Source organism: Sorghum bicolor, chromosome 7, assembly GCF_000003195.3.
Source record: "Sorghum bicolor cultivar BTx623 chromosome 7, Sorghum_bicolor_NCBIv3, whole genome shotgun sequence".
Lineage (NCBI taxonomy): Eukaryota > Viridiplantae > Streptophyta > Magnoliopsida > Poales > Poaceae > Sorghum > Sorghum bicolor.
Window position 1 is genome coordinate 17245649 of NC_012876.2, and position 11413 is coordinate 17257061.

General features: G+C 40.4%; 1 protein-coding gene across 1 annotated transcript; it reads right to left on the reverse strand.

Moving 5' to 3' along the window:
- On the reverse strand, positions 1162-2271 carry LOC8067955. The gene is made up of 2 exons (XM_002445277.1): positions 1482-2271; positions 1162-1325 (listed from the first exon to the last, which is right to left on the reverse strand). Exons 1-2 carry the CDS (start codon positions 2269-2271, stop codon positions 1162-1164), a joined length of 954 nt encoding a protein of 317 aa, XP_002445322.1.

Here is an 11413-nt window from a genome sequence, read left to right on the forward strand (position 1 = left end):
GAACAGAATGTTGCACATCTATCCCCATTGCTAGACAGTAATCATTAAATGCCTTTGAGGTGAATTCACCTGCATTGTCCATTCGAATCGACTTAATGCTGTTCTCTGGGAAACTAGCACGTAAGCGAATGATTTGGGCAATAAACTTTGCAAAGGCATGGTTCCGTGTTGATAATAGGCACACATGGCTCCACCTTGTAGAAGCATCTATGAGGACCATAAAGTATCGAAATGGTCCTGATAATGGGTGGATCGGGCCACAAATATCACCTTGGATTCTTTCTAAAAATCGTAAGGACTCATCCTTTATCTTCTGGTAAGAGGGCCGAATTATTAACTTTCCTGTTGCACAAGAAGTGCATAAAAAATCCTTTGGTTTAGGAAAGTGTGATGTGTTAATGCCATGACCAGCACAGGTAGTAATGATTCTTCGCATCATTGTTAATCCAGCATGGCCAAGCCTTTCATGCCAAATCTTAAAAGATTCTGGATTTTTAAATATAGTTGGCATTGCAACATATTCATGAGGGGGCTCAATCTGTGTGTAGTATATTCCAGATGAGGTTCCAAGCGCTTTTTCTACCACACGCATTTGATCTCCTTTTGATTCTGTAATATAGAGGTATTCGGTACCACTATCAGTTGCAGTAGTGATATGATAACCACTACGACGGATGTCTTTAAAAGTAAGAAGGTTACGTTGAGCTCCTGGATATAGGAAAGCTTCATCAATAGTTATTCTAGTATCGTTAGGTAGAACCACGGTGGCTCGACCATAACCTATAATGCGGCCATTGCTTCCGGCAATTGTTAATATATTTTCAGTTCTTTTCTGAAGCGTCTGAAAATATTTTATCTCTCTAAGGATTGAATTTGTGGCGGCGCTATCAACCAAGCAAGGTTCTTTTGTTCCATCCTTCATCTGGCCGCACAGATATGATACATATCAAATATTTTAATTAAAACAAGTCATCATATATATATATAAATAAAATAGAAAAACCTCGAGCCAAATATATAATTCAAGTAATATATATTAGAACCAAGTTTTCAGCCAAGGCAACGCTCGAGTAGCGCTCATGCTAGAGCATTTATTACATTACTACATGATACTGACATGTATGACTTATTTAGAGGGAATATAGATGATAGCGATACAAACTACTCCATGTCCCCATACATGTTCAGTTCATCGTCGCCAAATAAATCATCCACGTCAAGATTGATATCATCATCATCACCATTGGCTGGGGTGCCATACACGGAAGTAGGATCAACATCCATGGCACGTGAACTTTCTGGTGCTTCAGCTTCTTTGGGCAGTTCTGGTAGGGGTGCTTCCACATCGGTATCAACAGGTACCTGAACGAAATGAGCCTCGGCGTCCTTTCGCTCCTTTCACTCCTGATATAATTTTATCAGATGCGGTTCAGCCCTACATGTGCGGGACCAGTGTTTCATGGAGCCACAACGCCTGCAACCTTGGTTTGGATGTTTGGCATGTTCCACATGATGCTTGGGGCCATTCCAGACCTTCCCTTTCCTAGGATACTTCGGGCCATTAGGTGCATATTTCGTGAAGTTCTTTCCCCCTTTGTGCTGCCATGGGGCCTGCTGGCCTTGGCCCTTGTCCTTATGAAAATTTTTACGAAAACTAGCATGGGCTTCAGGACCAGCTTGTGCACCAACAGGGTGCATGTGATAGTTTTTCATAAGGAGCTCATTTTGAGTTTCTGCAGCAAGCAAGACATTTATTAATTCAGAGTACTTCTTGAACTTATTGTTGTGGTACTGCTGCTGGAGCACCATATTTGATGGGTGAAAAGTTTCAAGTGTTTTTTCAATCATTTTAGATTCAGTTACCTTCTGGCCACAAAACCTGAGCTGTCCCACGATGCGGTGAACTGCAGTGTTATAGGCCTCCACGGATTTATAGTCAAGAAACCGAAGCTGAGCCCAATCATGCCTAGCCTGAGGATGGATCACCGTTTTTTGTTTACCAAAACGTTCCTGGAGTGCAGTCCACAACGTGAGAGGATCTTTCACTTCAAGATATTCCTGCTTCAAGTCATTGTGTATGTGGTGCCTCAGAAATATTGCAGCCTGTGCTTGTTCATGCGGTGGCGGTGCTGCAGCATCATTCTGGCGTGCAGTAATGGTGTGCGATAATGGCATGCCTTGTAGGTGCAATTCACAGTCCAAAGCCCATGTTTGGTAGTTCTTGCCGTTCAGCGCAAGAAACGGCACTTGCCTCTTGATGATGTGAGACATTGCCTATTCATGTATGCAAATATTCTTCGGGTAAATAAGATAAAAACGAATATATATTTTGATTTAATAAAGATGAAAAGTACAACAGACTCATCTTAACTGTAGTAATAGGATAGGAAAAAAAAATTGATGTGCCAACTTAAAAGGAATTCCACGGTGATCGGAATTTATTATCTACTTTCATGAACTAGCAATAGAAAACATACGGGCATGGTACTTGTAAAAAGCAATGGTTGTAATGAAAGAGCAAAAAATATTATTTACATGCCAACATAAAAGATGTCACTTCTACTATAAATTAATATCCATGTTCGTGCAACTAGCAGTAGCAATCATACCCACATAAATCTTCAGGTTTTTTTTTATGTTGCATGACCTTTCAGAAGTTTATACGGTCATGACAACAATGAGGCCAAGTATTTCATTCATGGCATAGGATTAGCACAACACACAAGCAAGATCACCAGTAGGTGTGCAAAAAAAATATGTGTGTGAGTTGCCTGAAGGCCGGCTGTCCAATCCGATCCATTCACAATGACAACATCAATATACAAAGGAACTTCGGGTCCAAAGTACGAAGAACATGAGATAATTCATCGACAGGATGAACGATATAAGCTACAGGCTTACGATACTGATTATAAAGGCTAATCATAACAGAAAAAAAACAGGGAGAAAAATATAGAGATCATGAAGATTGTACCTTAACTCAGTGGCGAGCTGCTGATAACGTATTATAATATCTAATAGTTACGGATCCCCGATCTGTCACCAAAGCAACAAGAGACGTAAGAACTAGTAGAATATCCCGTTTCCCGTTCCCATTGTAAGATCACAGAAAGATGACACCATAGACAAAGTATTTGTAATCTTCTCTTCTTTCTCAATCTCTGTAAAGTGAATACATAAGTTCCTTATATAGATAGAAGATGACCCTTGAACTTCTTCAGTTATAACTCTTGAGCTCTTGAACTTCAAGAGTTAATTCGGTATAAGCCCACTAACATTATTAGTTTCATAACACTTATCACCAGAATGGAGCAAGATCTTTGAATTTACTAGTGGCGTGTTTAACTCTATGTATCTCAGGAACTAGTTGGGAATTAAACTCTTATTCTACAACCATCTCCCAATCAAAATATTTTTCTCCATCATAAAATCCAGAATAGGATGATATGGTCAATTTATCTCTCATACCTTGATGATTATAGTGTATATATGATGGCTGATTGTTCTTCATTTGGTCTATCCTTGTAAACTTCTGGTCTATGATTTCCTACAATTCACTCTTAAATAGAAGCGTTTGGCATTGTTAGCAATCAAAATAAATGCCCTATGAAATTTTATGGATCGGTGGAATCACACTCTCACAAGTCTTGCCAAGCTCTTATAAGTGTTCTTACCAAAGCAAAATAGTGGACAGTACAATTGGTGGTTGATTCGTAATACATGTGATGGCCTTATATCGAGATTGTAAGGATCTTTTCTATACTAATCTAAAGTATATATGTGGAGCTTGAGAGGCTAAATAATATGATAGCAAAGAATAACAATAATTTAATTCAGAAATTGCAAGATTAAAAAGTAGTCTCAAGCTAATCTATGTCGGCGGCCTAAACTCGTTAGGGATCTAGTTCAAGCAAGCAACAATATCTCAGCACAAGGACTTAGAAGATGCACACACTTGTGAATTTTTTTTTCACTTTCTTGTTCTCTCTTTCTTTCTTTTGGCTGTGGATTTTACTTTTTGTTTTGCAGGTCGTTACCTTTTCCTTTCGTTTTTGGTGCGGCTTTTACTTTTTTTTTTCTTTGCACCTCTTTATCTTTTTCTATCTTTATATATTTTTTACTATTTCAGAAAGTGCCGCAAAGAATACAAAATAACTAGATGACACAGCTTGTACAACGACTATGTGGTCGTGTGAATTTGTTCTGCCGTGATTTAGCTGAAACCTGAAGCCACACTTGAAGAAAAGAATATGGCCCTGACTTCTTTAACTAAACAAAAAGACAAACGAAACCAAAATTGTGACTCGGTACAGGATTAATCAAATCCCTTGTTAGTTTGGCTGATAAGCCATGATAGAAAGTACCGTTAGCTAATTTATTGTGAAAGAAAAATACTACCGAGTAGCTAACAGATTCGACTGATAAGCTCTACAGACTCTTTCAACAATTTGACAAGGATACGTCAAGTCGTGCCACGTGCAAACGGAAACTTACAGCCATAAACTAGGATACCTCTCTATCTTTTTTTACACTTGTAGAATGAAGTTTGGAAACTTACAGCCATAAATTATGTAACACCCTAAAATTTACAACTCTTGAAATAGGTGGAAAATGATTTAATTTTGTATTTTTGTGCTCATGAAACATAGAGAAATAATATTTTTCATTTGAATAAAATTTATCATAAGATTTAGCAACTTGTTTGTGCATTCATTTTGGAGCATTTGTTTTCATTGTAATGTATGACTTTGAGCAAAGTTCAAAATGGTTTCAAACTGATTTGAAAATGGTTTGGAAATAAAAGAAAAAAACAAACAAAAGAAAAAAGAAAAACATCCCCCTCTGCTTTGCGGGCAGAAGGCCAGTCCCCCTCCTCTCTCTATTCGGCCTGAAGACCCCCAAACCCACCCCTCTCTCTATCGGGCCGCAAGCAGGCCGGCCCAAGCCGCGAATCCTTTTCTCAGCAGCGGCCCAAGCACCTGCAGTAGCCCACGAGCGCTCCTCTCCCTTCCCCTCTCCTTTCTTTCCCCGACGCGTGGACCCTGCGCCCAGAGTCGCTGACGCCTCGGGCCCGCTCGTCAGTCGCCCTTCTCTTCTTCAACCCCGAGTCGGGTGCGGTCTGGACTGTGTCCCGGCCGATCCACGGAATCTGCCCTGCAATCTTCTCACGATTCGGCTTGTCCCTCACATCTATGCTCCTATAAAGCTTCAAGTGCCTTTCCCCGATCTCCTTTTCCCATCCCTGTGGCGTCGGTTTACCCTAGCCCAGCTTGCAAGCACCGCCGCCACTGCATAGATTGACGCCGAACACGGATCAACGCTTCCTCCACGATTGTGCCCCCGTAAGCTTGATGTCGGGCTTCATAACGAACTTGCGAAGTCCCTGGACCTCTTTCCCCTTCGTTCTTCACTCCGGTTTGCTCAATCTTTGTTGCCGAACTATTGCAAAAGCTCGCTGCCCGCCCCATCTCGACGCCGGACCACCCCGAGCTCCCTCTGCCCGTAATAATCATCTAGGTGAGTTCGTTGACCTCCCCTCTATCTCCCTGCGTTACTCCCATCGAAAACTGAGGCCGGAAACATTTTCTGGCAAAGCTCCGGTGAGCCCAGGCCATGGCGCCGCCGTCGGTGCCCTCTGTTCCGGCCAGCCAGCCGTCCCCCTCTCCTCGATCTAATCTGAGCCGTCCAACTGAGATTCAACGACCCCGATTAGAACATACCCCTTCGCTGGGTTTTTTTCTTAAAGAGTCCCTGCGTTTTATTGAAACCAACCCGCGGTCCAAAGCGCCTCGCAGGAATACGCTTTCTCAGTTTTAAAAACGTATTCCGCGCCGGTTTGAACTAAAATACGTTTTCTGAATTTACGAGTTTGCCACTGGAATTAAATAGCTTATAAAACATTCGTTTTAACTCCGTTTTGACCCATTCAAATTGCGTTGGTTTCGTTTTCACGAGCTCTACATGTTAGTAATATTGTTTACTCAGTTTGAAACTTTTTAATTTTGTGACCCTATTTAATTAATTACTTTTCTAAACAAAATCTTAGAAAATTCATATCTTTTTCGTTTTAACTCTGATTTTCGTGATCTTTACGTCTGTGAGATCGTAGCGATGCGTAGAGTCATTCTATAAACTTTTCATACTGTTTTTACATGATTGGTGTAATGTTCTAATTGTATCCTTGTTTGCTTCGTGTATGTTTTCTCCGATTGTTTGTGTGTTGATGATCGATGATCGAGTTTAGTCGGTGAGTAATTCGTGGTGATCAAGAGTGCTTCAGTGATCAAGATTAGAGCCTTAGGCGAAAGGGTAAATCATGACTCATGGGTAAAGATGTACAACCTCTGCAGAGTGTTAAAAACTAGTATACTAGCCGAGCTCACGGTCAGGAGCGGCCTTGTGGACATCTATATTAAGGGCGATGATTCTTATGTGTTAAATATGCTCATTGTTTATTGTTTAATGCTTTACATTATTTATGTCATGTTGATCATGAGATTGTGGGAGCTATACAATCCAGTTGCTATACTTGTGGAGTTCGACATGGACTCACCCTTGCTATTTCCCCACACCCCTCAGGAGAAGTTTTGGGCTTGTGATCAACCAGTTGTTGACGGTCCTTAATGCTCACATTTAACCATCAACTAATCATAGAAAAGGATCCAAATGCAACCAACACCTAGACTTAGGGTTTTATCTGACAGAATTTCACAAGTTTTGGTGTTTGTCTATTCTGTAGGGAGTTATCAGGAAATACGGAAGAAAGGCCCACACGTCGGGTTTACATAGAGATATTAACGTGCCGCGCAATTTTCTATCATCTAGAAGACTCCAGAAGCCACAGGACCGAACGGGAGACGTAACGGAGCCGGGCACTGGGCGCCCGCCCTCCCTTACTGGGCGCCCGCCCTCCCCCCTGGACCAATCAGGGTGAAGTTCGGGGATCATGCTCCACCGACCTAATACTTCAAGGAAAACCACACGATCAATGTCGGTTTGATCCGACGGCCCAGATTCACTTGAAGGGACTATAAAACTAGACCCCCTAGCCCCTGGAGATCATACCTCTTCTACAGAATCAAAGCTAGGGTTTCAATTCTTCATCCAAGTAGAGAGGATCCCTCTAGTTCTTCTAGTTCTACCTCTAGTTCATCTAGATCTAGTTCTAGTTCATCTAGTTCTAGTTCTAGTTCCTCTAGTTCTAGTTCTAGTTAGTTCTAGTTGTAATCTAGAAAATAGGGAGAGAGAAGAGGAGAGCGGAGGAGGAGCCGGATCTGTCGGATCTTCCTCAACATTATACTTTTGCAGCATCTGGTTCGTTCTTCATCGTTCTCCAGGTTCTTCAACTCATAATTCCTGAGTTCTTTAATTACTTTTATTTACATTCAAGTTATTTATTGGATTCCCGCTTGCATCAAGTGCTCTAGTCTTTATAACGCTAGAGTAGTAATTAATAGATTAGACGTGGTGTTTAGTCTTGCAATTACCCGGAATTGCACCCAATCCTGCGGATTGTTGTGGTAGCCTTAGGGTAGTGACAGCCCTAACGGTTGACGTATTCCACCACGTTCGGATCGGTGTTTGTAGGACCGTAGTCAGACCTTTCTAGCCCCCTTCTCATCTCTTTCTGTGGTTAGTGCTCTGATGTCCCAAAATAGATAATCTTGAAGTAATTCTTGATTCTTAGATCAACAAGAGAACTCTCAGGAAACTTTCTCTCTTCCCACCAAAAATAATTATATAGTTATCCTTGGGCGATCTTGGATCTTAATTAGTACACTCACGTTCTCTGTGGAAAATCGATACTCTGGAATACTCCCGGGTGAAAGCTACATCGGTATCCGTGCGCTTGCGGATTTTTCTGTTTGCATTTAAAATACCCTACACTAGTCAGTTTGGATCCTGTAGAGAAAAGTTAATACCCGATGTTTGGAGTTGTCAATCTACTGTTTGTTATCAAAGGTTATCTCTTTTACACTAAGTATGTTATATAGTTATGCATTGTCTTTTGATATTACCCCTTATTTATAGGTATATGTGAGATTTGACTTCTAAGACTCACATATGGTGCATATCTGGTTTTGTCCTTAAAATCGGGTATTACAAAGTGGTATCAGAGCAATGCTGACTGTAGGACGCAAGCCTAGTTAGAACCGGACGTTTTAGCATGCTTCTATCCTTGCTTACTTCCTGCTTTCACCTTAACCTTGATAATTGCTAAAAGTTATGCTTACTTCTGCCCTGTTATTTTATAAAACCTTGTCTCTATTCTAAATCGTCCCTTATTGTCTCTTTAGATGGATCATAACGAGGAGACCTTTGGCGTGAAGGAACAAAAGCACCCAGAGGTGCCAACTATAAAAGCATTCGACAAGGAGAAGCTTCAGGCTATGCAAACCCAAGTAGTGGAAGGAATAACTCAGAATAAGAACTCTCAACAACACATCTCAGGACCAGTGAGGAGACAAGTAGCAGAATGAGAACTCATGGAAGCGTTGGGAGTAATACATTAGGACATCAGGATCAATGCCACTGTTGTGAGCATTATGGACTCCCTTGTCTTCGAAAAAGGTCATCTAAAAAGGAAGTTAAGACAAAACCAACTTGTGTGACTAATGAGGATAAGAAGAGGAAGGCAAAATCATTAGAGCCAGCTTTGGGTAGTGATCAACATTCAAATCTTAAGTTAACACATGTAGCTTTGAATGCTTGTCAGGAAAATTCAAACCTTGGAGATGGACAAACTCCCCAAACTAACCCCACTGCTCATGAGGTATGCATAGATGGATGGACAATCACTTATAAAGAGTTTCAACCTCGAAGGATCAAGCAATGTAGGAAGAAATCTAACCAGACAAAGATAAACCATCAGAGTCAGCAAGATGACAACACACCGAGCAACACTTCAGTGGAAAATGACATCACAAAGGATCCAGCTAAGAGAAGGTGTTATCACTGCCGACAAGAAGGACATTATATAAGCTCTTGTCCACAAAAGAATCAACAGATGAATCATGAAAGTAGCCACACCGAGTCTAAGATTTAGGAGTTTGTGTCCCCTTGTGTAATAAAAACGCTAGTAGCGCAAGTTGGGTTGGTGTGCCTTGTGAACCTTTGATGCTTAATTGGTTTGTTATTATGTTTATGCTTGATTTGGATCTTTGTAATGAGTGCAAGGATTTTGTGGGATTTCTCCATAATATCATTTAGTTTATAGGCCTAAGGCATAAGGAGTAATGAAATAAGTAGTTGGGTTGGTTATATCCTGTTTCTGTCCCTTGCTGATTTCTGGAGCAGTCTACAATAATCCTGGTGTACCTCAAGTTCTGATCATGCAAAGTTTATCAAATTATTCTGGGAACAACTAGACTTCAGGATCTTTCTCTGACCACAAGAATCACCCTCATAGACATTATGGTTTGGAAGTTACAAAAATCACAAGATGATACAGATGTGCTGTCAAGAATCTGGACCAGTTTCGGTTGCTTACTGTTTTAGACATATATAACTATAGAATTTGAAAAAGTTTTCTATAGCGTTGTAGACAATTTGCTAAGCTTTCCAACGGTATAAGCTGGAACTTATTTGGATAAGTAGAACCTGAGATATGATATTTACAATTGGATGTTTCTGTACTGTTTCAAAATTTGGACAGATCTGGTATTTTTCTAATTTCAGCCAAATTAACTTCAGAATCTGGGAACATATTGTATACGAAAGTTGTAGAGGATTTTATAATCTTTTCAACAATATAAGGATAATCATCATATGAGTTCTGTAGCTCTAGATATGACTAGTACAAGTTACTGCATTCGTGCTGAGACATTGTCAGGATGGATATTGAGTTGGTTGTTTTACCTAAGCTTAAAGACACAATCCAAGGAAGGCTTCTAAATGAAAGTTGTGGAGAATTTTATAAGTTTTCTAACAGTATAAGCTACAACTCTAGTGGATTAACAGAATAAGAGTTATACAAATTTTACTACGCTGGTGTTTTCATATCACGAGAAATTTTCAGGATACCTGTTTGTTCTCTTGCACATTAGTTCTTTGGGATGTCAGAAGGGCTCAATGCTAGATAACTTGTCAAGTAAAAGTGCAAGCTACCTTTCTTGTGCCCCTAGTTGACCTTATCTTATGGGGGTAGTCTATTTAAAGGAGTTACAATGAGAAGGATTGGCTAGTGTTGGATCATATGTAAGGATCACAAGTGTTCGGTAAAAAAATTGGTTTTTGATTCAAGGTATCATCCCATTTAGAGAATATTAATGGAGATATATGTCATGGCTGATACTCATGGATTGAGAGTTATGTTATGAGGATCAGATGACACCAAAGTTTACAAAGCTATATGTACAATATGAGAGTGAAACAACTTGGTTGCGATAAAGGTACCAAATGATGGAACTTAGTGATGAAACCAACCTTGGATTAAGAGACTTAGTACAAGGAATTTAAAAGACTATGATGTGTAGCGTCCAAAAAGGATAGGAGAATTAGTCCCTAGTGTCCCCAATCAACCTTGCCTTAAGGGGGTAGTACCTTGATTTCACGGGGTGATGCATTTTTTTAAAACTATCTTGAAGTGATAATTGTCTTTTGAGATATCTTATGGCTATGGCCATCTATCCTTGCCGTGTTACTGACGTTGGTCACTTGATGATAGGGAGTGTAGTGTCCCATGGATCCGGAGCACAATATGACGCCTCACATGGATATGTGGGAAGATTATGATCATCTTGCCTTTGAAGAAAGATGCTATGAGTATAACAAAGCTGAGTGTTATCAAAATAATAATACGGAAGAGCAAGTTGACATTGGAGCAAATCAGAATCCACAACGATGAAAGCGAAAAAGGAAAAGTCGAAAGAAGCCTGATCTGGGAAGTAAGTTGCAACAAAATTACATCAATGGAAGACTGAGCAATGTGGATAGGAATAACATTCAAGGAGCCACCAAAGTGGTGGGAGGCTATATTCAAGTGGACTCAGTGCTAGTTTTTGCTCTGTTTGACCGAAGTGCTTCGCATTCTTTCATTTCTGCTGACTTGGTAAAAACGATCGAGAGAGTGAAGTGTCCAACAAGGAAGCCTTTGTTAGTTCAAACCCCATTGGGAGAGATACAGGCAGATCAGGTTTGCTCAAATATCAATCTTGTCATAAGCAAGGAGAACTTCACTGTAAACCTCATTGTGCTAGAGTCACTCGACATTCCTTTGGTTCTTGGTAATGGATGGTTATGTGCACACAAAGGAGTGATCTATGTACCCAGTGGAAAATTTTCTTAATCGCACCATCAGGGAAAAGAATTGAGTATCAAGGTGGTCCACTCCTACCTGAGGAGGCATATCCATGCTAAGTTGTCATATCTATGAGTTGTGTAAGTCAAAAAGTTAGTAGTCAATATGGACTTT

What these genes read in the sequence shown, in the direction of transcription:
- LOC8067955 (XM_002445277.1), bottom strand. Translation starts at nt 2,271, where the DNA reads ATGTCTCACATCATCAAGAGGCAAGTGCCGTTTCTTGCGCTGAACGGC. An exon ending in TGCCAAACATCCAAACCAAG is followed by an intron (nt 1,326 to 1,481) that starts GTTGCAGGCGTT and finishes CACCCCTACCAG; the next exon opens with AACTGCCCAAAGAAGCTGAA.